Here is a 27,071-nt window from a genome sequence, read left to right as displayed (position 1 = left end):
TTCTCAACAATAAGAGAATATATTAGTATAAAACTTGCAATATAAATCATTTTTAATTACATAATAATAACTAAACAAATATATGGGAAGGATTATTTTTATAATTTAAATTGCAATATATAACATAAAAATCGTATGAAATTTTCATTATGTTCCATTCCATGCCTCACAAACATGTTTCGGGAATGAAATTACTTATTCTATTATCTTGCTTTTACGATTACATATCCATTCCATTTCTTTGTTGTTCCACTCTTTGCAACCTCACATATCTCAAAAAAATAATTTAGAAATCCATCATACAATAGAAAATGTTTTATAAACTCCTATAATGGAAGAAGAAAGATAAGACTAAATGAGTGTATGGTGTTAATCTAATTATGATGTTCTTTCATCTCTATTTTGCATGTTTCTAGCTTGTTTGTAGTATTGTCTATAAAATATTGTTGTTATATTTGAAAGTTTATTTTACCATTTTCATCTTTTTATGTGTATATTTTAATCTTTCAGGTTTTTAGAGTATTTGAGGAACCGTTTTTTCTTGGGAGTGGCGTAAAGTCAAGGGCCCTAAAACTGGAGGGTAGTTGTATTTAGAGCCACTTAAATATTGAAGATTTTTGTTGACATTAATTTCAATAATCATATGTACCTCAGAAGAGATATCATAAGTATAGTTTATTTTTTATAACGTTTTTTGTATTTTTATTAAATGTTGTACAGGTGATGTCTACAAGGTATTGGTATTTTTTTGTTGGCAAGTTATTATGCTATCTAACACCACAATAATCTATAATATTTGTATCAGATGGTAACAGTTATTATTTTTTTATTGCAGCTTCTCTTCATATTGATTATCCAATGTGGTCCGAGTTTTAGAATGTTGCCATTAAGGGGATTCCACATTGTGGGGCGTTGGAATTCATTACAAAATGAGGCATGATTTGTATGCCTTATTGGATATTGATGGAAATGTTTAATTATTGCTCATGTAGATCATTTATGTACTTTTATTCACAAAGTGAACCATTTATGTAATATATAAATTTAAATGTTAATTAGTAGGTCATTAATATGACAACTTTCTAGGGAAAATTTGTTTTTAGTATTGAAATTTGAAAAAAAAGTTCATTAACGGCATTGTACTTTTAAAAAAAATATTATTTTGGATTATTTTTAGATGATATTGAAACATTTCAAAATTTCCTACATTGAAGCTCATTTGTAGGACAATGTTTTAGATGCGAATTTCATTAATAGCATTGAACTTTGCAAAAAATTCATTAATAGCATCGTCCTTTTAAAAAATAACTTTTTTGGAATTCTTTAACTGTAGGTAGATTCCTTGAATGCCTACCTTGATGAACATATTTGGAGAAATCTTTTTGTAAAAGGATAAAATCCTGATATGGCAACCCAAACAAGAAATAGAAAAACCCAATTTTGACTAACCCAATTTATTCAAAATTTTGATTCATTTTAGTAGCTTACACACCATTTAGATGCTCTCAAAATAACATATGAAATAACTTATGTAATAATGCTTAAATGTTATTTGACATGTTTTGTACTTTTTAATGATCATTACCAGGAAACCTTTGAAAGATTTTTTTACCAGAAATAATGTGATCAATATACAAAACGATGTTGCATATTCAAAACCTAATGTTCTTAATTTACTGTAATAAGGTCTTACTGTAATAGTTGATTGGCCCTACCCAACTATCCCATGCAAGGTAATGGATTTATGTTGTTCTAAATGTGTTAAAATGCTTCACTTAGGTGTTACTCAACACATGTTTTACGGACTATCCACATTGCTTTCATGATTGAGACGAACACATCATATCGACCAAGATCATACCATCAACCATATTAGTGACCCCCACTGAGATTAGCAATGTAATTTGAGTAATCATCCAAAACAGGCAATGAACTTTGAATTGTAGTAAATCTAAAATCAATTCCTAAATTGTACATCAAACTTCTAACATTAAACCTTGAACATTTTCAATTAATGCTATCGAGTTGATATGCATTTGATTATTTAGGTATATCGTAAATTGCTTAGCTTCCCCTATTGAATTATGGCGTGAATGTAAAGTTTTACGTTTAACCGTAAACATGAGGCTTTAGTTTGGTTGTCTAACTAATGATTTGGATGAGACAAAAGCATTTGATGAGTGGATTCTTAACATTAGTGAAGGTAATATTGGTGGCCCTAATGATGGTGAAGCTGAAGTTGAATTTCCAGAAGACGTTGTTGTTCGCTCTATAGGTGACCAGATTCATTTAATTGTATACATCATTTATCCATCATTTGAAAACCATCTTAATGATCCATCATATTTTCAGGATAAAACTATTTTGGTACCTAAAAAAGAATTCGATGCTACCAATGACTACATTTTAGGATTGGTGAAAGATGAAGGGGAAACATATATGAGTTCAAATTCTTTATGTGAGATAGAGTTACCAGATTTTTTTGAGAAATCAATCTACTCTTTAGTTGTGTTGAATGGTTTTAAGGCATCTAGAATTTCCAACCATAAACTTACACTAAAAATAGGTGTTCCAGTCATGCTACTTCGTAATATCGAGCAAACCAAAGGACTATGCAATGGTACTATATTACATATTTTTAGGATTGGAAGACATGCAAGTGAAGCTTGAATCATATATGTTAGATTCTTCAATGAGACTACTTATATACTTTGCAGGAAGTTAACTTCGTCTAATAAAAAAATCTCATTCCGTTTTTAGCGGAGGCAATTCCCCATAGTTGTTTATTTTGTTATGGCCATTAACAAAAGTCAATGACAATAATTATCAAATGTTAGATTATACTTGCGTATACCCGTCTTCACTCATTGTCAGTTATATGTTTTTTGTTTCTCGCGTCACAAATGAAAAATGATTGAAGTTACTCATATATAACGAGGAAGGTCATCCAACTAATAAATCTTTAGGATGGGCACGAAAGCTACATTGATTTGACTTCTTTGCTTCTGCTATTGAAGCCCAAGAAAACTTTATCAATTCCCATTCTTCTTTGGCGACAAGGAAGGCTACCCCTGGGTAAAAGTACTAATTCGTCTATCTACTTACTCTCTAACTAAGAGAATGTTATTTACTGAGAGAAGTAGTACAAATTGTTGCTGTCTTCTTTTTGGCGGTGAGGACTCAACTTTCACTTTCTTACTTGAAGTCATAACTCTTTCTCTTTTTATCTTTTGAGAGCTGTATGTAACAAACAAAAAGTTATGTCTACAAATAAATCCTTCAACGATTATAGATATTTAGGTGTTCCATTGTTTTTTATTATTTTTTCAGACATTTCAATGTTACCAATAATGTTAAGTCTGTTTCTATTACTTTAATTTTTTTATAGTGTCAATTTTTTTTATATTTTTATACGTACATTTTTATTTGTTTTCCGCGTTTTACACGGGTCATAATTTAGTTAAAAAATAAAATAATCTAGTTAAAAAATAAAATAAAAAAGGGGGCTGGTGGTCAAAAAAATTCCTGTGATTTTCCCGCTTAGGTGTCACTCACAGTTGATTTCCCTCTAACCAGGGTTTTTTCCATCTGTCACCTTCGCATGCATCTTCCACTTGTACTCACACAACTTCTAGAAAATTCCTGAATATCACCCAAAATATCAAACTCCATCATCACCTTATAAGTTTCAATCGCACAAATCAAAAAAATTCCTGTGATTTTTCCGACATCAATCACTCAAGATGTCGCCCAAATCTCGAAGAACAGTCGTCACAAGTGAAAGTGAGTTCGAGAATTTCTTCCAAGGATGGTTAGTTCGTCAGGAGCATTACCTGGATGAGCTTCGATCGAATTTACGAACTTCTGATCATAGCTCCGATGATGAACATCTCCGTGATTTGATCGCTCGTGTTCTCTCGCATTACCAGCAGTACTACGAGGAGAAATCTCGAATCTCGAATCATGATGTGTCGTTAGTTTTCTCTCCGCCGTGGTTCTCGTCGTTTGAACGGAGTTTCTTCTGGATTGCTGGATTCAAGCCAGTATTAGCCTTTCGAATTGTAGGTAGTACGGTTGGGGATATGAGTCCGGCGCAGGTGGAGAGAATGGAGAGGCTGAAGGCGGAGACGAAGGCGGATGAGAGGGAATTGGATAATGAGTTGGCGAGGATTCAGGAAAGCGTAGCGGCGCCGCCGATTGTTGAGATTGCAAGGAGAGGGGGAAATCCGCTGGTGGATGGGGAGTATGATGAAATGGAATCGGTGATTGAGACGTTGAGGGCGCAGATGGAGGTGGTTGTGGCGAACGCGGATATGTTGAGGACGAGAACGGCGGAGAAGGTGATGGAGATATTAACGCCGGTGCAAAACTTGAGGTTTTTAGCAGCGGTGACGGAATTGCAGCTTAAAATTAGGATGTGCGGTTGGCAGCTTGATGCGCAGAGAGGACGATGAGATAAGCAGTTGACTTCGTAATCAATTCTGCTTCTTTTTTCCCCTAAAAAACAAAAAATATTTGTGTCTTTTTTTTGTAAATTAATTAATTATAAGAGGTATACCTTTTCCTATAACTATTCTTTGTGAGGGATTTTCACGGGTATCTTTCAAAGAATGTTTTGAAATAAATAAGAGTTGAAATGTAATATGTTTTGACGATAAATCTAAATATGTTTAATAAGTACCAAATTGATTTTTTACTTTTGAGAATACCGCAATTTTGATTATGAGGCTCTCTTGGTTGAAGGATGATTAGGTTTTATAATGGAGGTGGTGGTTAGGCTACTATTGATATACTCATGTTTCTTCTTTTATTTGGTAAGGTATCACATGTTATTGTGGATGGGGGATAGGTGAAGTAGATGATGATGATGAAAGGTAATGGTTCGATCAGTATGAGAACGACGAACAATGAGGTATATTAAACGGTACATCAAGATGATTTTATTTATTTATTTTAAGATTTAGACCGTCATAATATCAAACATTTTTTGAGATTTCAAGTTTTGTAACAAATGATGATTACTATTATTCATTTATTCCATCTTGATGGGGGTAAAAAAAATCTAAATGGTGGTATTACCGAAAATGGTCAGGATGTAACTGGGCCTAGTCGAATCGAATATTATCAAAGCTCGAAGCTCGACTGGACTAAATAACTCGACTTCGAAACTTGAATCAAGCTCGACTCGAGCCTTAATTTCAAGCTCGATAAAGTAATTGTAGTTTCCAGCTCTGCTCGACTCGACTTAATTAACTATTAAAAAAATAAAATTATATTAAATCACAATAAAAACGTGATTAAGCTTGTGAGCTCGATTCGACTCGTTTCTATAATATGTAAATATGAATAAAATAAAGGGTAAATATATAAATATAACAATGCTAGATGATCGTGAGCTTCAAGAGTCCAATATTCCTATACTTAAGGTCGACTTCATTTGTGACTTGAGCCGAGTTGATTTCGAATATAGTGGTCTCGAGTATCTTACGAACTTGTGCGATACGGTACATCCATATCAGTCAGCCAAAGTGGAACCAAAACAAAAGTCAAGTATTGCCTTCCCAAAAGTCAAGTATTGCCTTCCAATTTATATCCAAAAATGATTACTTGATTTGCAGAAATTGTCTGTGAATTAAGAAAATAGAGAAGAGAGGTTCCACGTCCTTTAACACTTTATGAACTAAGAAAATAAAGAAGAGAGGTTTCACATCCCTTAAACACTTAAATGATGTGCACATGAGAAAATACATTTTTCATTATCTTTTTGACAATAACGGACAAAAAGTGATCCATCATTCCAACTTTTCTATCCGCTCCGAATCCATTCTTATGATAAGTTTCAGTCCGCTTAATTAAATAGGTAGATATGTTTAATGACTTTAATCTATTTATTTGGGTTAAGACTGATGCTGGAATTCTTAATATAATTATAATTAGTTGCGCCACCGGTATATTAAATTTATTTGAATTTAAAAATTGAAATAAGTAAAAATTGTACGAAAAAAAAATTAAAAAACAATTTTCACTTTAACTACTGCATATACCATTATTTTGAATATCGTTTGCAATTATACTGTGATTTGGAGAAGCATGTTAGTAACTCCTTTTTTCTTTTTTGCAATTATATCGTTTGAATAAAGGAATTTTCAGAAAAAAAAAAAAAATCAGCTTGCCAAATTAAAATATGAAATTGGAGATGCGGGGTATCGATCCCCGTACCTCTCGCATGCTAAGCGAGCGCTCTACCATCTGAGCTACATCCCCATTCGCAAATGCCATCTAATTTTATCAAAATAATCCAATTTCACAATAAATTGCATAACGCACTTTTGCAAAAGACACGTAAAACGATTTACACACTGTCAAAATGAGAAATTGCTTTTTCTAAAATCTGGTAGGCTTTATTCTTTTTGTGTTAGTGTTTTTTCTACAATCTACCATTATATACATATAAATTGCATGATACTTTACAATTTTGCCACAAATTGTTTTGGCTTTCAAACATTTGCCACAAACACTTTTTGTTTTGGGTACAGCCTTTCCTAGATAATTATACAATATATTAAAGTTATCAATCCTTAGCAACAGTAGTAGTATTTTTTGTCAAATTAAGTCCTTCAACTATGTTGTAGTTGCTGTTAGGATTTGCCATCTTTTTAGCTGCTTTCTTATGATTTTGCGTTGGGTTTTTTTTTTGGTTCACATTAATACTACGTTCCTCAAGTAACAGTACGTTACACCTGTCTTTGATTTAAAAACTTTACTTTACACATGGTGCCACCTCCCACTGCTTCCAATGAGATACAGACAACAGATACCCTCCGCTTCACCGTTGCCCACACCCAGAGGAACCGGCTCTTCATACCCCCAGATTATCTCGATTATCTCGATGCTTCGCCTCCTCCCCCTACCTTCTCCATAGTTACTGATTTTTTCTGCTTTCCTCTTCCAAATCTCATTCTCAAACTCCATATGTTACATGCTCTGTCTGATTTCCGTTCTCTCCCATGGTTACCGCCATTGCATCCACCTGTTGTTCCATTGTTACCATACCCAATCGCCTATATCCCTACCGGTGGTGCCCAACAGAAGCCCTAAAATCGATTTCAATCGTTCGCACCTCCTCTCAGTTGCATATCGGTCGACCTTTCCAGGGAAAAAACATTTCTGGTCACGTATTGGTATTAGGTTGTTTGCTTTAGCTTATGCTTTTTTGGCTTTTTTCAGTTCTTTGCCTTACTTTACATGGAAGTTGTTTGATTTTTGGTCACGTACTGCAATCAATGTCTTTTGCTATGTATCTTTTTGATGCTTTTGACTGTAATTTGTTCCTCTGCTTGAAAGTGTGATTGTTAATTTTTTTTTTTTCTTTTTACAATTTACAGAGGCCCAGAGACGGAATAAAATCCAACACGGAGATAAATGCGCTTACTCTTTACAATTTTGAATTATAGATTGAACATCATTGTCTTCTCCTATTTGTTCATCACAACTTAATTCTTACTTAATTTTTTTATTGTTTTTACCACTTTCAGTTGGTGGATGCTTCAACTTGAAGAAAGAGGTTGCTGATGGTGTTAAAGAGGTCATGCCATCTCATGTTAATAAAGATGGGAAGTCGGTTTACTTGAACCTGTCATCTTGGAACATTGGTAGGAGTTTATATGGTTTTTACCTTTTATCATATTTAATATTACTTTATAATTGAGAAATTGCTAAACACATTGTTAACTATTTCCAGTTACAAATTTGTTTTTTCTTCATTCACCTATTGGAGTTGGATATTATCACTCAAATACCACTTCAGATATCTTGAATGCGATAAAAGAACTGGTATAACTTCAAACCTTTAACTCACATTTCGTTCAAAGAGACGAAATGAAATGTGATATTCCATTCCATGAACCAAATGAATGGAATTGAATTCCATACATACTCTTATGTTCTTGTGTTGCAGCTGCAGATTTGCTTCTATTTCTATTGAGTTAGCTTGAAAGATTACCTCACTTTAAAGGAAGCAATTTCTATATTGCAGGACTGCAGGTAAATAATCTTAACATATAAGAACGAAACATTATTTCTTCATTCGTTATAATGTCAATTTTGAACTTTAATAGATACTTAGTTTGACCTCAAAAACATTATTTATATATTTTATTGCAGTTAAATCTGACGCTTTTCATTAGTTTTAGAGTTTGTCTATTTGTGTATGCCATTTTACTTCTATTGGTTGTATATCTTATAGAGGTTTCATTGGTTGATGCAATTTTGTCGTTACAGTTTAAATCAATATAACAATGTTGTAATAATGAAGAAAAAAATAATTTTTTTTTCTGTTTCTAGCATTAATGGGATAATGGATTTAAGAGGGGAAAATTAAGTAAATTAACATATTTTCCAACATGAGTCCTAAAACTCAATTTTTTTCATTTTTAGATGCGATCAAGAAAGCTTATCAGAGAGTATGAAGCATGCATTTGGTAGACATAAAAGAACCATATTGGTCAGTAACAATGAAAGAATGATTAATTGCCTTCTCATGAGAAAAAAAACCCCTCATTACAGGTATGTAAATAATTTTATTTTTCCTGATTTATTGATTTATTTTATAATTTTCATATCTTTATCTCATTCTTCAATTTATAAAATTCTGCAACTTAGAGCATTTTTAGGTGGGGCTTATCTCTTTAATAAAGTTTATAATATTGCTAAATGGATCTTTTTTTTGATGGGATATTGGTTTTATTTTTCTCCGGATACAAAACCCTATATTTTTTTTCCATTCGACCTCTCTTGAAAAGTGCATGAGGTAACATGTTATTACCTTTCTTAGCAAATTATCTCTTGGACTTTTGATTTATAGTAATGTAATCGTGTCAATGAATTTGCTTAGCAAATTATCTCTTGGACTCTTGGCTCTTTAAAGAAAGAATAACCAACAAGTCTCAAAATTTCTCTTCTCTCTGTAAGTATTCATCATGTCCTTCATTTTAAATATCACATTTCTAAACTAGACCATTCATTACTTAAAAGTTAAAAAATAATTACAATTTAAGAAACTCAGTTTTCGAATCTCTTGTGATATATGGGATTAGCCAAAATAGATGTGAGATTGAAGCAGTTGACCCTATTTACCCCTGCCCGAGTTAAATTGAGTTTTCTTACATATTTCTATTTGTGTCCCTTTTATATTGAAACGACCCAAAAATACGACCCAAAAATTTTCATGTTTCAATATAATCAAAACCATAATATGAGTATCATAACATAAAAACATACGCGATGTATCCCAATCATAATAAAATACTGTGCGGAAAACTGTATCATAGTACATCAAATCCAAAACAACTAAAACCATCCCCAGGATAAAAGCTAAGCTGTGGTGTGTGCGATGCTGTCACCCCGCGCTCTTCCCTTTGCTTGCGGAAGTACCTGAAACCAAAACTGAAACTGAAAGCACGAAGCTTAGTGAGCTTCCCCAAAATACCCCATACCATACAATAACATATAACACATATTGGGCCTTGCCCACTGCATCGGGCCGAAGCCCGGAAACTGCATCGGACCGAAGTCCGGAACTGACTAGGACCTTGTCCCCTGCATCGGACCAAAGTCCGGAACTAACTGCATCGGACCGAAGTCCGGAACTAACTGCATCGGACCGAAGTCCGGAACTGACTGGGACCTTGTCCCCTGCATCGGACCGGAGTCCGGAACTAACTGACTGAACATATCATAGCATATCAATTAGCATGAACACATATACTGCATACTACATCGAGCCGTAGCCCGGAACACATAACACGTAACACATAAAACATAGCACATAAATCCTGTCTGAGCCACGAAGGCATCAAACATACTAGCTGCTACATCGGACCGAAGTCCGGAAACTACTGCTAACTGGACGGGCCGACATTGTGGCCTTAGACCCGTCCCTACTTGAAGGAAACTCACCTCGTAAGCTGGCTGCTGAGTGTGTGGCTCGGGAAGCTAACGGCTGCTGCTCCTGAATCTCCTCGGGTACAAGTCAATAAGCACACTCAATCAAATACTAAACACTGCACTTGGGGTAAAATGACTCTTTTACCCTTGGTCAAAGTCAACTCTCTTTGGGCTGACTCGCCGAGTTGGGCCACCCAACTCGCCGAGTCCTACTCTCACTTCTCAGTTCTACACGCTGCTACTCGTCGAGTGTAGCATCGACTCGACGAGTACCCTCTTGATCTAAGAACTCAGACAATCTTCATCCGACTCGCCGAGCCGTATGAACAAACTCGACGAGTTGTTCATGATCCTAAGAAGATTGCCTTGGACTCGCCGAGTTGTATGAACAACTCGCCGAGTCCCTCCATCACTGAGTCTACCCTCAACTCGCTGAGTCCACTCTCTAACTCACTGGATTCACTCGACACTGATCAAAATGAAGGACTCGGGAACTCGCGACCCAACTCGCCGAGTCGTTCTTCCCGACTCGTCGAGTTGCCGCCATGCAACTGATTTTTACTCGATTTTGTTTGAATCCAACACATACAATTGATAGATCTGAGTCCAATAAGCTGATTTACCACGTAAAGTTTCCAACTTTACGTGCACAACCTCATGAATAAGGGAAATAAGGCTAAAAGATGCATAAAATGGGTAGATCTATGATTAATATGCAAAGTAACTCCAAAAAGACAATAGATATGGGCTCTACAACACCCCAACATTCAGATCCAAAGGTATTTCGACTTATTAAGACATTCATGCAAACATAAGGCTTGGAACAAACATCAAATAGCTCTTAGAAGAGCTCTAATGGAAGTTTAAAGCATATAACAAGAAGGGAACTCTGAAAATACCTCAATAAACTCAGATTTGCCCTTGGATCTTTGCACTACAACTCGTTTCCTTGCTTCTTTCTTCTTCTCCTTCTTCACACCTTCACAAAATGGCACCAAATCACTTATAAGCTCTCAAGGGAGGATTAGGGTTTTCTCACTGTGTTCTCAGGGTGAGGGAGGCGAGAATGGGCTATAAGGTGGTTTAAATAGTGGGCAACCCGGGGATTTAGGGTTTCACCCAGACGGATGGACTCGCCGAGTCCCCGGCTCACGCGTGCACGCAACCGCGACCCTACTCGGCGAGTCAGGCTATGAACTCGCCGAGTTCCTCTTGCAAAACTTACAACAATTACCAAAGAATTAACATACCGGAAACGGGTCGTTACATATATTATAAGATTTTTTTTAATCTATTTTGGATTTCAGGTATGTTTTGATGTGTATTCATTTCCTGTAGATGTATACGCCTTCTTTTCTTAGTGTATTACTTGATGTATGTAATATATATAGGCTAAATGCTTTCATGCTCACATCAATCCACAGAAGGGTTGGAAACTATAAACGTGTAATTAAAATTACATCTGATTAATAAATCAATAAAAGATGTACCGTAGATTCCTATTGCAAATGGTTTAATTGAAATCCGACCCCCGCAATGCGGGGGTTACTTTCCTAGTTCATATTATAAAAATCAACTTGTAACACTAGCAAAAAACACAAGAATTTTAAACTTGAGTAAATTACTAAAATCGTCCCTATGGTTTGGTCAAAATTGCACGTTTGGTCCCTAATTTTTTTTGCACTCGGATCGTCCCTGTGGTTTGATTTTGTTGCGTTTTTCGTCCCTTACATACATAAAGGTAGGGACCAAACGTGCAATTTTGACCAAACCATAGGGACGATCCGAGTGCAAAAAAAAAGTTAGGGACCAAACATGCAATTTTGGCCAAACCATAGGGAAGATTTCAGGCGGCATTCGAGACTTTGAGGTAGAAGTTGTGCGAGGCACTGATATTGACTCTGCCAGAGGGCGTTAAGGATTTCGTAGTGTATTGTGACGTGTCTATCACGGGCTTAGGCGCAATATTGATGCAGAAAGGGTGTGTCATCGCTTACGCCTCGAGGCAGTTGAAGCCTCACAAGGCAAATTACCCGACACACGATCTGGAGTTAGGGGCAGTTGTTTTTGCCCTCAAAATTTGGCGACACTACCTCTATTGGGTCCACTGTACTATCTACATGGACCACAAGAGCCTGAGGCACTTGATGGATCAGCCAAATCTGAACATGAGACAACGACATTGGTTGGATGTGGTGAAGGATTACGATTGCGAGATCCTCTACAACCCGGGGAAGGCCAATGTGGTGGCCTATGCACTCAGCCGCAAGGAGGTCGCGATTCCGATTCAGGATATATGCCTGAGCATGACAATGATTACTCCGCTGTTGGAGCGGATTCGGGAGGCTTAGGTCGAGGGTATGAAGGAGGAGTTTCGGAAGTGTGAGCGACTCATAGGACATGTGGCTTCATTTAATTATGACAGTCGTGGGTTGTTGACCCTGCGCCGAAGGGTCTGGGTTCCTTACTGGGGCGGTGTACGTCGGGTTCTAATGGAGGAGGCTCGCAAGTCTAGATTCTCCATTCATCTCGAGACGACGAAGATGTATCGGGATATTCACCCTGATTATTGATGGCCCTGTATGAAGCGGGACATAGCTTGGTATGTGGAGCGATGCTTGACTTGCATGAAAGTCAAGGCCGAGCATCAACGACCTCATGACAAGACGCATCCGTTGGAGATTCCAGTGTGGAAATAGGAAGACAACACTATGGATTTCATCACAAAGCTTCCCAGTACCGCACATGGGGTAGATTCTATCTAGGTCACCGTGGATCGATTGACCAAGAGTGCCCATTTCATACCTATCCAGGAGAGCATTTCGGCTGAGAAACTGGCAGACATCTACATCAGGGAGGTAGTAGCTCAGCATGGGGTGCCGGTTTCTGTGATTTCTGACAGGGATATGCAGTTCATTTCCAGATTCTGAAAGAAGTTTCATGACGAGTTAGGCACTCGTCTACACTTCAACAAAGCCTTCCACCCACAGACGAATGGTCAGAGCGAACGGACCATTCAAACTTTGGAGAATATGTTGCGGGCGTACGTTCTAGACTTTGATAGTAGTTGGGATACCTACCTTCCTTTGGCAGAGTTTTCCTATAATAATAGCTACCACGCTAGTATCGAACGACATCCCTTTAAGATGCTATACGGGAGGAAATGCGGAACCCCGATATGTTGGGGTGAGGTCGGTCAGTGGGTCATGGGTAGCACCGAGGTGGTGCTCAAGACGACTGAGATGATCTAGCTTATTAGGAGTAGACTCCAGACGACCCAGAGTCGGTAGAAGAGCTACGTTGACAGACGCAATCGGACCTAGAGTTTCAGGTCAGGGATATGGTTCTCTTGAAGGTGTCACCTTGGAAAGGTCCACAACACCTTTCATGTTTCGCAGCTACGGAAGTGTATAGCCGATGATTCCGTGGTGGTTCCTTGGGAGGACATTTAGTTGGATGACAACTTGAACTACATCGAGAGAACAGTAGCCATTCTCGACAGGAAAACGAAGGATCTGAGGAACAAGAGGGTAGAGTTAGTGAAGGTGCAGTGGCAGCACCGCAAGGGCTCAAAATGGACATGGGATCCAGAAGACGAGATGAGGGAGCACTACCGAGAGCTATTTCCAGCCGCAACAGACTTCAAGGATGAAGACTAATTCAATTGGGGGATATTTGTAACGCCTTGAATTTTTCAGGTATTATGTTGCTTTCTATTCAAGTTATAATTATGAAATGTTGGAATTTTGGGGAGGGGATGTACGTTGGGCGTACAAGGCGTACGCACGACGTACACATATGAGGCGTGGAGCAGGGAGTCCCCATGAGTACGTTGGGTTTGCCCCATATTTAAGCAACAGACGTACACATATGCAAACCCTAAATTTTAGGGTTTGCCCCATATTTAAGCAACTTATAATCCTCCAAACCCTTATCCTCTCATCCTCCCTTGTCCTCACAGTGCCAACTAGAACTCTAAATTCGTTGCATCTATCTTGAGCCTACTTTAAGCATTTTGGTGGTTTTAAAGAGCAAGGAGTTTAAAGAAGGAGCAAGGACTTGAAGAGAGCTTGTAGAACCAGAAGTTTGGCATCTTTTCTGATTCATTTGAGGTATCAAGCTCCAACCTTGACCATTGCATGCTTAGATGTAGTTTTGGGGTGTTTTATGTCACATATTGGTCCTATATTTGAGGTTCTTTTGATGGGTTTTTAGCATTCTAACACTCCTATGGTGTACATGCAACCCTAGATGCTTTGGATCTATGTTTTCTCTAATATACATGCAAACTTTCAGTTTTCCAAAGCATCATCCTAACTAGCATACAATGGAGTATCTATACTACAAAATTCTAGTTAGATGACATACCTTTTAGTGTAGTTGAAAACCTTGAAGTTTTAAGAGCCTAACACCAATAATGTGAATGCCTCAAATGGAACCATAAATCACCACCAACAATTTAGAGGACTTGAGAGAATATTTCTTGCTCACAAAATCAGATATGCTCTTCTAAAGACTCACTAGTGCCGATTTCATGTGCTAGAGGATCTCTTATATAGTGTGTCATGATTATGGTTACACCATGCTAACCTTAATGTGCATGACTTTCCACATTCCTTAGGCTCCATGGGTATTAACCTCCATGGAGTATCCATGGGTCACCACATGGGTTTTGCCCAACATAGAGAATTATGGATCACAAGCCCACAATATAAGAATGAATGATTTACACAATCAATCCCCATATATTTAATTTGTGTCTTTTGATCACAAAATTAATTCCAAATTAATTCTTGATCAATACTAATTAAATAATATGATTTCATATTAATATATTAAAACTTATAATATATTAATAAATCATAAATAACCTCTTCTCAAAAGTCCATCCTTACAGATTGTTCCGGTGAAGTGCAACCCACATGGACCATGCTACTCTCAGGTCAAGTACATATCAAATATAGTTATGGACTTAGACATCTTATCCAACATCTTTGAGTTTTGGAAGAATTTTTCCATAAGAATTGTCCTTTTGAGCTCTTGGAAGCATTTAGGACCATAAAAATCAGATCTTGATGGTTTAGCCCTAACCATGCAAGTGATAGTTGGCCACAAAGTAAGCTTATGGACTTAATGGGTGTCTTAATCCCCATCTATGCATGCAAAAGCATAAAGTTCATAACTTTATGGTTAAGGACGTTGTTAGGAGCCTATATCTATGTTATGGACGTTGAGACTTAATGGATTAAGTCAAAAGAAGGATTTTAGGTTGACTGGCAGGAACGTTGGGCGTACCCCCTATTACGTTGCGCGTTCCGGGTCAGTTTCCCGCTTCTGGTCAAGGCCAACGTACATCGGGCGTACGTGTTAGGTACGCCGCGCGTACGCATGCAGAGTGGTTAACGTGGTTTTTTGGCGTTGGGAAATTGGGCCTGAATTTTTTGGGCCGCATGACCCACTGCGGAGTAAGGCCTCTGGGCCTAGGACTGAGATTTATGGAATTGGGCCTTTTTGGGCATTATTGGGCTTTAAAGCCTAAAGGAATGGACTTGGGCCTTAAATTGATTATAGATTGGACCTTGGGGAAAAGGCCCATTAGGGCAAAGACTAAGGAACCTTGCCTTGGGACATGAATTAGAAGTTGGGCCATAAGGGAGTCATACTTGGACCCCATAACTAACTAGGGGACTTATTATGCTTTAGGGAGAGGAGTCCCGAGCCATCCAAGGAGTACGATTTTGGCACATACAGTTGAGGTGAGTTACCTTCTAGGTATAAGTGGGTCGAATGCACCAATGTCAGCCCATGAGTAGTTATTTACTGTAGAGATGGTTGTCTTTGTGATAATTGTCTAGTATGCCACTATATGTTGAGGTTTATGTGCTTTTATGCTGTGTTATTACATTGTAATGGTAAGGGTGAAGTAGACCCCGTAACCGGTCGAAAGAGACCGAATGGGTAGGCCAGCACCCATATATGCTAGGTAGTATGTGATTTATGTGCTTATATGCTAGGATATTATGTGGTAGTGGTAGGGGTGAAATAGAACCCGTAACCAGTTGAAAGAGACATAAGAGGTAGGTTAGTACCCATATATGCTAGGCAGTTACAAATTGAAAGAGACCGAAGGGGTAAGCCAACACCCTGATATGCTTGGAGATTACCGGTTGAAAGAGACCAAAGGGGTAGGCCAACACCCTGATATGCTAGGTAATACCGGTTGAAAGAGACCGAAGGGGTAGGCCTGCACCCGGATATGTTAGGCAGTATGATTATTGTATGGTATGTGGTATGATGAGAGAACTCACTAAGCTTCGTGCTTACGGTTTTCAGTTTTGGTTTCAGGTACTTATTCGAAATTAAAGGAGCCGACATGATCACAATGCATCACACTATGATGTTCCGTACATGAGATCTTTGGGAGTTTTACTCTGATGATTGTTTTCTTATGACATGTTTTGGTTATTAAGATATTGGTTTTTGATTATGATATGGGATGACACTATTGATGTTTTTAGACTATCGTTTTTATGAATTACTTAATTAAAAACAAAAATTTTGGTCTTAAATTTTAGGATGTTACACATAATTTTTTTTAAAAATTAAAATCATCAAATAATATTAATATAGATAAAAAAAATAAGTAAAAAAACCACTAACCAACACCATTCACCATCCAAACAACACCACCCACAACCACTGCCCGTCACCGCCCACTACCACCAACCATAACCACCACCACCACCCCTACCCACTACCCACCACCATCATCACCGTTCGCTACCACCAACCATAACCACCACCACCACCACCCGCCACCACCCACCACAACCACCACCCACACCCACTTTCACCACCCATCACAACCACCCACCCACCATTATGACCACCACCTGCTACTTCCACCAATCAACACCCACCACCCATCACCATTACCCTCCACCATCACCCATCACCACCACCCGCCTCCACCACACATCACCACCACTCGCCACCGCCACCGCCGATCACCACCATCACCCACCAAAACCACCTCCTACTCACCATTCGCGTCCACTACCCATCACCACCACCACCACTCCCACTCACCCACCACTACCCCTACCCACCAAGACCACCACCACCTACAACCATCACCACTACCCACCCACCCACCTCCACCCATCACCATCACCCACCCATCACCCACCAAAACCACCATACACTACCCCCACATGTCACCCCCACTACTATTCATTACCACCTACCACCAAACATCATCACATACTACCACCACCCATCATCACCACCCGTGATTATATGTATATAATCACATGTGATTATTTGTAACTAATCACATATGATTTATATGTATTTAATCACATAAATTACATGTGATTAGATACATACAATCACATGTGATTAAATGTATCTAATCATATATGCTTTATAGATACAAGATTCATTTTCATGTTTTCTATTCAATAATTTTTCTCATGCATTTAATCATATATGATTATATGTATTTAATAACATATGAGTGGGAAAGGATTTGTTTTTCATTTTTTTTATTCAATGGTTGTTCTCTTGTATTGATGCGACTTCGGCTCCGACTAACTGCTCTGAGAGAGTGCTTCTATGCCGGAGACAGATCTGCAAGGTCACAACAGATAAGGTCGTTAGGGCCACCCCAGGGACTGTGCCCCGGGAGTGGGCTCCGACGGTCAAGTTAGATCATCTGGTAGATCTGAGATGGTTCTCTTTAGCTAGAGAGAACCATCTTGGTGCTAGTGGTGGTGTGTGGTAGCTGACGGCGACGTGTGGCTGTTGAGCCACCCGGCCATAGTATAGTGTGGCGGCTGAGCCCATGGGAAGATCTAGTAGTGGCTAAGCTACTTGGGGAAGAGTCCCCCTTCGTGGAGAAGACACTATTCTATTTATAGTAAACAATTAGGTCAAGGGGAATTAGGTCAGGCCTTAGGCCATCCCAATTCAGGCCCAACTAGCAAGGAGCTAGGCAAGGCCGCCCGGAGGCGTCGGGTAGGGCTGACGGGCATGCCTAGGCAAGGATGGCGGGCACACACCAGGAAATGATGGCAAGGGAGTGCCAGGCTGGTCCAACAAGAGAGTCCCTAACAAGGCTAGCAAGGGAGTCCCCAGGCAGAACCAACAGGAGAGTCCCCAACAAGGCTAGCAAGGGAGTTCCCAACAAGGCTGGCAAGGGAGCGCCAAGCGAGGCTGGTGTGCCATAACTATCCATGCCTTGCTAATGGACCATATATCATCATGTATAAAATCACATGTGATTATATGTATCTTTAACATATAATTTATATAAATAAATTTATTTTTGTCCATATAAATCATATGTGATTAGATACATATAATCACATGTGGTTAGATGTATTTAATCACATATGATTAAAGTTGACAAAAACAATTATTGAATCGAGAACACGATAATGAATCTCGTGTACTTAAATCATATGTGATTGGATACATATAATCACATGTGATTATGTGTTTTTAATCAAATTTGATTTTTGTGGACAATATTTATTTTTGCGGTTTTGATTTAATGATCGGTCTCGTGTATTTAATCACATGTGATTATATGTATATAATATAATCACATATGATTTTAGGTGTACAAGATTCATTTTTTCATTCTCGATTCAATAGTTTTTATCATGTATTTAATCACATGCGATTATACATAAAATCACATGTGATTAAATACACAAGAACAACTATTGAATCGAATAAAATGAAAATGAATTGTGTCCACATAAATCATATGTGATTAGATTCATATAATCACATGTGATTAGATGTTTTTAATCACATACGATTAATATGGATAAAGATTTGTTTTTGTGTTTTTTACTCAATATTTGTTATCGTGTATATAATCACATGTGATTATATATATTTAATGACATATGATTTATATGCACAAGATTTATTTTTGTCCATATAAATCATATGTGATTAGAAGGCTTAGAGTTAAAGAATTAGAACCCACATGTTCAACTTTATGCATTCTTGTTGAAGTGTTATTTCAATCTGTATTCAAATTTTTGCAAATTGTTCATATACTATAAAGTAAATATTACCTAGAAAGTCCATTTTGTAACTTTAGAGCGATTCATCAAGGAAATGAAATATTGATCTTGTATATTTCTCTTTTGTTGTTGTTGGTCATGACTATAAGAAATTAAGTAAAGGCATACTACTTTGATGGAATTCCTTTCAGATAAAAAAAAGACCTTAAAGATCAAGTATCACTTGGTCTTCTTGTACATTAGGTGATGTTAGATGGTTTGATTTAGGCAAAACTGCTCTTTCAAGCATTTAGTCGAACATCTAGTGTGCAAGGCTCATTTCCCCCTTTTGCTATCATATTTACTAGAGCTGGAAAAAATTGACCCAACCCACCAACCCAACCCGAACCCAACCCAAAATTAGCAGGTTCAGTTGAGATTTTCAACCCATTTATGTTAAATGGTTCAACCTGTCTAACTCATTTAATTAAATAGGTTAGGTCAGGGTAAAAATTATCAACCCATTTTCAACCCACCAACCCATTTAACTTAAATTATATTAAATTTAATAATTATTTAAATATTATCATGTATTAATGTAACGCCTGGTTCCAGGTATGAACTTAATTCATTTATTTATTCATTTTGGAAGGGCTACTCGATGAGTTGGTGGCCCTAACTCATCGAGTAGAAGGCGGTATATGCACGGGTTTTAAGTGAGCTACCCGACGAGTCGCAACCCTGACTCGATGAGTAGGACGGGCTAGATGAAACCTAATCTTTAGTGTTTTCACCCTATTTAAGAATCATATATGGCCTCCATCTTATCCTCTATTACCTCAAAACCCTAATCTCGAAACCCTAATCCACCTAGAGTGGTCTTGAGCTATTTCTTGCCATTTTGAGTGTTATTTGTGCCTTTTGAAGCTTGTGGAAGAAGAAGAAGTTAGAGGACTCAAGAGAGAAATAGTAGATCCAGAAGTTTCATCCCTTTACCTGCATTTTATGGTAATAAATCTTTAAACTTGATCACTCTCTTCTTAGATCTATTTATGACTTCCTTATGTGGGTTTTGGTCCAAGATTTGCTAGCTTGTGGGTAAGGATCGACCCAAGAGTTACTCTTCCAGATCTAGTGCCTAGAGGGGATGTGAAGACATAAATGTGCAAACTTTATGTCCTTAGAGCCCCCATGAAAGTGCTAAAGACATATTTATGGCCTTTTGAGCTCAAAAAGGCCATGCATGGAAGCAAGCTTGAGACTTTTTGTGATTATCTGATAGCTAGGCCCTAGATCTAGGTTTGCATGCGTGGATTTGAGATTCTAAGGCTTTTTGGACAAGATCCATGTCCTAAAGGAATTAGGGTTTTAGCTAAACCCTTCAAAAAGAGTTATCAACGGGTAAAGTTGGAAACTTTATGCTTAGAAACGTAATTCCCAGTAAACAAGTGAAGTATGGACTATAGATCTAGAGAACAAGGGCTTAATCTGTTAAGATGGCCAATCAGACAGAAGGAGTGGTCGAGTCCATGAGGGAACTCGACGAGTCGAGTCGTGTTATCCCGATTCCAGTTTATAGTAGAACTCAACGAGTCTGTATAGGGACTCGACGAGTGGATTATCCAAGTTGCGACTGAGCAGCTCGATAGGACTCGACGATTCGGTGGAGCAACTCGGCAAGTTGAGTCACGATTCCAGGATTTTTGAGTTATAGAACTCAACGAGTGGAAGGTTGACTCAGCGAGTTGGTCAACCCAGAATGTTGACTTTGACCGGGGTAAAATGGTTATTTTACCCATAGATGGATTTTTAGTTTTCTGACCAAGTAATATTGTATAGAGCTATCCGGGGAGTCGTGGGAGCAGCCAACAGAGATTCCTCACGCACGAGTTCAATATCTAGTTTGAGAGGTGAGTCCTCTTCCATTAGGAACGGGTCTAAGGCCACAATGTCAGCCCGTTTAGTTGTTAGTATTTCCGGACTATGGTCCGATGTCGGGGCGGTCCCGAGAAGAGTATATGTATGCTTGATATCTTTGTGATTCATGCATGTTATGTATTATGTGTTACGTGTTCCGAGGCAAGCCCGATATATGTTAGTGTATCTGTTATGTGTTATATGTTCCGGGGTGAGCCCGATGTCGGGGCAAGCCCGATATCGGGGCAAGCCTAGGGGTGTTGATCAGGTAATTTTTTTCGGGTTTTGGGTAATTCGGGTTTTTCATGTTAGAAAAAATACCCATTACTCTACCCAAACTAAATTTGGGTAATTCAGGTATCGGGTCGGGTTTGGATAATTCGGGTATTACCCGAAATATATATATATATATATATTTTTTGAATTTCACCTGAAAATAAATTTAATGAAATAAATACGTTGTGCTTTATTAGTCTTGTTTATATAAACAAACGAGACATAAACGAAGTCACTCAAGCTTTGAACATTGAGATTTTTTAGTTAATAATACGTGAGATATCAAGTAATTTTTTAACAACTTAATGTAATGTAATAAGATGTTAAAAAAACAAATACTTAATGTAACGACCCAAATTTCACGTCCAAAAATTTTGTTTTTAAAACATTACTTTAGAAAACATTAATAATTAAAAACATTGTTTGATCAAACCACATCACAACGTAAACCATGTCTAAAAGCCAAATCATACAGCCAATCGGAATATCAGAGTATAAATCCCAGAGGAATCTCGTAAGTGCGGAAACCAGTGTGTGTGTATGATGTGCCGCTACCGCGCCAGCTCCTTCCCCTTCGATGAAGAGGTACCTGAAACCAAAACTGTAAACTGTAAGCACAAAGCTTAGTGAGTTCCCCCATAATACCTCATACCATGCAAGCATATAACATACAACATTCAGCTAGGAGTTACGGGCCTCGCCCACACTCATGAAGATACGGGCCCTGCCCACACTTCGCTAGCCGGGAGATACGAGCCTCGCCCACACTCTACTATCTAGGAGATACGAGCCTAGCCCACACTCCACTCTCGGAGAGATACGGGCCTTGCACACACTCAACCGCTAACTCATAATATACAAGTATCACACAGACAACAAGTATAGACAACTCTATCATACCGACACATATATCATAATTAACTAAACCAAGAGATACGGGCTCGGCCCACACTCTAGTGCTAACATCTCGTCTACACGGGTCGGCCTTGGTGCCTTAGACCCGTCCCTACTGGAAGGAAACTCATACCATGCAAGCATATAACATACAACATTCAGCTAGGAGTTACGGGCCTCGCCCACACTCATGAAGATACGGGCCCTGCCCACACTTCGCTAGCCGGGAGATACGGGCCTCGCCCACACTCTACTATCTAGGAGATACGGGCCTAGCCCACACTCCACTCTCGGAGAGATACGGGCCTTGCCCACACTCAACCGCTAACTCATAATATACAAGTATCACACAGACAACAAGTATAGACAACTCTATCATACTGACACATATATCATAATTAACTAAACCAAGAGATACGGGCTCGGCCCACACTCTAGTGCTAACATCTCGTCTACACGGGTCGGCCTTGGTGCCTTAGACCCGTCCCTACTGGAAGGAAACTCACCTCGAAATAGCTGCTGGTCTGTGTGGGAATTGACTGTCTGCTGCTGCTGTTGCTCCGGAAATCCTCCGGCTATAATTCCCACAAAAAACTCAATCAAACACCGCTAACTGACCCTCGGGTAAATTGACCATTTTACCCTTGATCAAGTTAAAAGTCAAAGCCAGAGTCAACTTTCAGTTGACCCAACTCGCCGAGTCCTTATCCAATCAATTGTCCTGCAACCCGTCTCTACTCGTCAAGTTGGGCGTTGACTCGACGAGTTCTTCTAAATTGATATCCAAGTCCTTCATCCTACTCGCCGAGTTGTATGAACAACTCGCCGAGTTCATCTTCATCCGATGAACAATTTATGCTGTGACTCGCCGAGTTGTATGAACAACTCGCCGAGTCTGTTCTTGATCTAAGAAGATTGTCTTGAACTCGCCGAGTCAGGGCGCTGACTCGCCGAGTTCCTTCATGGGTGAGTTCGACCACCAACTCACCGAGTCCACCCAGGAATCACTACTCAACTCGACGCAACGAAAAGGGGATAAACTTGGAGACTCGCGACCAGACTCGCCGAGTCAGATGAGCGACTCGCCGAGTCTGCTTCATGCAAAAGCCAAATACGCGATTTTGCTCGAATCCAGTCCATGCCATTCATAGATCTGGGCTCGTAGGGCGTGGTTTACACGTAAAGTTTCCAACTTTACGTGTAGATCATCACCAATAAAGGTTCTAAGGCTCAAAGTGCACCAAAAGGGGTAGATCTAAGGCTTGTGTGCAATATGACTCCATAAAGGCAGTAGATCCAAGCTCCAGGGACTGAATAGGGTCTAGATCTAAAGGCTAACAACTTGAATCAACCAACAATGCACAACCAAGCTTGGGACATGGTTCAAGAAGGACTTTAATGGAGTAATAAGCATAGAAACAGAGGGAAAACGAGTTATACCTCCAAGAAATTACTGAGAGAACACGAAGATGCTTGGCTTCCTTCCCTTCCTCTTAATCTACTCCTCTTCCTTCCCAAAATCTTCAAGAAAACACACTAAAAAGCCTCAAACTCACAAGAACAAGGGCTAGAATGTATGGAGAGCTTCTGAGGGTGAAGGGGGCGGAGTTGGGACGCAAATGGTTGGTTTAAATAGGGTGAAAACCCTTGGAAATTAGGGTTTCATCAGACAGCGTGGACTCGCCGAGTCCATAATATGGACTCGCCGAGTCTCCAACTTAACCGCGTCCTAAGTCCCGTCTCTACTCGGCGAGTCGGGTCTCCAACTCGCCGAGTCCAAGGCCAATAATACAAAATACTCAGATAAATCTTACATACCAGGAACCAGGTGCTACACTTAAAGATCTTAATTTAAAAGTTTAAAATGTTTAAGATAATTGTAGCCATAAGTTTTTCCATGTTATGAAGTTTCGTCAAGATAATGAGTTTGTTAGTTGCAATAGAAACTATAATCTAGAAAATAGTTAAGTTTTAAAGAACATGATGATATATAAACAGTTACTTTTAATATTGTTAGTGTCATATTGTCATAATAAATAGATTCATGTTTTACAATAATGATAATTAGTTTAAGCGTGATCAAATACCTGTTATATAGTACAAGCTCTTAAAAAAAAGGAATTTTTAAAATAATTCGGTTATACCCGAAACCTAAAAAATGTACCCTTTACCTGACCCGAAAAAGAATCGGGTTACCTGATTACCCGAAAAAATTTACCTGATACCCGATTACCCGATACCCAAAAAAATAGCGCGGGTAATTCGGGTATCGAGTATTTTCGACAGGGCTAGGCAAGCCCGATGCATGTTAGTTTATATGATATATGTTATGCATTCCTGGCTTCGGTCCGATGATGGGGTAAGCCTAATGTATGTTATATGCTTATGTTATGTGTTTATGATATATGATATGTTGTGTCTGTTCCGGGGTGAGCCCGATGCCAGACGTGCTCCGATGTCGGGGTGAGCCTGATATCGGGCTGGAGTCTGATGTCGGGTTCGTCCCGATGCAGTTGGGTGGTGTCCCATAGTTGTGTTATCTGTTATATGATATATGTGGTAGTTTGGGGGAGCTCACTAAGCTTCGTGCTTACAGTTTTCAGTTTGGTTTCAGGTACTTCATCTAGCAAAGGGAAGGGCTCGGGATGATCGCATGACATACACCACAGTTTTCTAGCCTGGGATATTTACTCTGATATTTGATATGTTGATAGATATAATGATATTTTGAGACACATGGTTTATGATTTTATAATATGGTGATGATATTTATGGTTTTAATAATGATTTAAAAACGAAACTTTGGACCGTATTTTTTGGATGTTTCAATTAATCTAAGTATTAGTTTATAACTTACAATGTTTTTATTATTATTTATGTTTAAGAAAAATGAAATCCTAATTCCTACCTTTTTTATTGGCACCGACAACACTATCCACTCTAAATGGGTCAACCCAAATTCAACCAATTTGTATTTGATATCTTTAATGTTATTTGAACAATTTCTTTGTATATGTGAATTGTGATTGTGATTTTCTCATACTTTGAAATTTTATTTAAGTCTATAACTAATTTAAGTGGTGTAATATTTAATTAATTTTATTTTAAATGGATCAACCCAAAGTTAACCAATTTATTTGATAACTTAGGATGAGAATTACATAAACGGGTCAACCCGGTGACAACTCATTTATTTGAAAGTTTGGATTGGGTTGGAAATATCAACCCATTTAAATAAACAGGTTGGGTTGGGTTGAAATTTTCAACCCAATTAATGAATGGGTTGAACCCGAACCCAACCCATGTCGACCCATTGCCACCTCTAATATTTATAGAACCATAGCTGACCAAATAACTTCACAATAGGAGCATGTAAGAATCATTTGATCACTTATAAGAGTCTTTGATGTTATTGGAAACATTTAAGGTGAGCTCAACCTTTGTTTTAGGACGATGTAACAACTTTTTCTGAACAAATTGAGGAATCAAGGAAGCCACCACAATATGAATCAAGCAAATCCATATCAAAACGTTGTTTGTAGGATAAGAGATAGTTTGGGAAAACTATCGGAGGTTAGAGTTAGGACTAGAGTATGTGAAATTGAAGATTGAAGTAAGAGATTGTGCACACTAGTATCCAGGAAAAGATCGAGATAGTGTCAATGATGATTACATAAATAATTGTTTTCACAATCAGACCTATAATCGATGCATGAATAATCCACGCTAAGAAAAATTTAATTAGAAGAGCAACCATGAGGATTCAAAGATTGCATATACTCGGACCTGGTGGCGAGTCCGTGATCTTATCAGAGCCTAGAGCCTTTCCTGGTTCGCTTCTACTCTTCTCTCAAACAAAGAGAGGCGGAGGGGGATTGCGGTTCTCGACTGTGGGAGTCAAAGGGAGATGGAAACTAGTAGATCTGGAGAGGTGGTGAACAACTAGATCGGGATAAAAGGGAAAGGAAATGATTGGCTGATTCAGGCACTAGTCCGATGATTCCTACGACGGACGGTGACTTCGGTAATGGTCCGGTGGTCTAAGTGGGTGGTGCAAGTTCAAAAGAGGCTGAGAGACGTCATAGTGGAGTGGGGGCTTTTGTATTAGTCTAATTAAAAAATGTTCTCAAACATTCTCATTTAAACATACCTCTCTCTCTCTCTCTCTCTATATATATATATATATATATATATATATATATATATATATATATATATATATATATAATGATTAGTTACTTCTCGTTATCTCTAAATCCAGGTGTGGAATATCCTATGAATATCGACCAAATTCATCATTATCAACATGATTTATCAACCAAACATGCTATTGACTGAATCTTTGAAAGCTTTTAGAAATCTTTAAAAAAATCTAATTAGAAAAGGTTTTGTTATCACATTATCCAAAAAGTTACTTAGAGCTTTTAACTTTGAATTTTTTTATGTGATTTTATATTTTTAAAAGTTTTTAGTTATTTAATCCTACATGTTTAAAAGCTACAACTTTGGGCTATCATATATCATTTTAATTGAAATTAAATCCGTTATTGGGTTAGCCATACACTTCATGTGTTTTTAGCGATTCACATGACATCATCAAACGATACAAGTCTTGGATAAGAATCTACAACGCACCAGAATGCCCTTGTTGACGATCCTTTACTCCGATAACATCTAGGGTTCCTCGAACAATGTGATATCTCACACCGGGTAAATCCTTAACCCTCCACCCTCTTACTAAGACTGCATAATGTTCTTATGAATTATGGCCAATACCGGGTATATAAGCAATGATTTAAAATCCATAGGTTAATCGTACTCTGATAACTTTACGTAAGGCAGGTTTGGTTTTTTTGGGGTGATAGTGGAAAAGTTGACAGATAAGTTACCCTTACTGCCACTCTACAGAACCGTACATGAGATTTTCACCTCATACGACTCCTCGTTCAATTCTTTCAAAGTTATTGGATCCTTTTCCGCTTTTGAGAATCCCATCCCTTCTTCCACTCAGTCCCG

General features: G+C 38.3%; 2 protein-coding genes and 1 non-coding gene across 6 annotated transcripts; 2 read left to right on the top strand and 1 right to left on the bottom strand.

Annotated features, from left to right (window-relative positions):
- The first annotated feature begins 3,676 nt into the window (after window positions 1-3,676).
- On the top strand, window positions 3,677-5,270 carry LOC111882709 (protein RESPONSE TO ABA AND SALT 1). Its single transcript, XM_023879073.3, has one exon. It carries the CDS (start codon window positions 3,744-3,746, stop codon window positions 4,452-4,454), a length of 711 nt encoding a protein of 236 aa, XP_023734841.1. The 5' UTR covers window positions 3,677-3,743; the 3' UTR covers window positions 4,455-5,270.
- A 921-nt stretch (window positions 5,271-6,191) lies between these two features.
- TRNAA-AGC (transfer RNA alanine (anticodon AGC)) lies at window positions 6,192-6,264 on the bottom strand. The gene has a single exon. It is a non-coding gene; the product is annotated as a tRNA-Ala (tRNA).
- Window positions 6,265-6,704: 440 nt separating this feature from the next.
- Window positions 6,705-24,867, top strand: LOC111882750 (putative serine carboxypeptidase-like 53). 4 transcript variants are annotated; one of them, XM_023879113.3, is made up of 6 exons: window positions 6,705-7,188; window positions 7,536-7,652; window positions 7,742-7,833; window positions 7,964-8,043; window positions 8,437-8,565; window positions 24,670-24,867. In XM_023879113.3, the coding sequence occupies exons 1-4, from the start codon at window positions 7,008-7,010 to the stop codon at window positions 7,982-7,984; spliced, it is 411 nt and encodes a 136-aa protein (XP_023734881.1). In that variant the 5' UTR covers window positions 6,705-7,007; the 3' UTR covers window positions 7,985-8,043; window positions 8,437-8,565; window positions 24,670-24,867. The 4 variants fall into 4 exon arrangements, 2 of the variants coding, with proteins under 2 accessions (XP_023734881.1, XP_023734879.1); XM_023879111.3 differs by having other exon boundaries at window positions 6,710-7,188; window positions 7,958-8,043; XR_008226606.1 differs by lacking the exon at window positions 24,670-24,867 and adding an exon at window positions 16,291-16,501 and having other exon boundaries at window positions 6,719-7,188; window positions 7,386-7,652; window positions 7,958-8,043.
- Window positions 24,868-27,071: the final 2,204 nt, after the last annotated feature.

The sequence above is a fragment of the Lactuca sativa genome, chromosome 9, assembly GCF_002870075.4.
Source record: "Lactuca sativa cultivar Salinas chromosome 9, Lsat_Salinas_v11, whole genome shotgun sequence".
Lineage (NCBI taxonomy): Eukaryota > Viridiplantae > Streptophyta > Magnoliopsida > Asterales > Asteraceae > Lactuca > Lactuca sativa.
The sequence above is the reverse complement of the archived record's forward strand: the minus strand, read 5'-3'. Positions and strand labels throughout refer to the sequence as shown.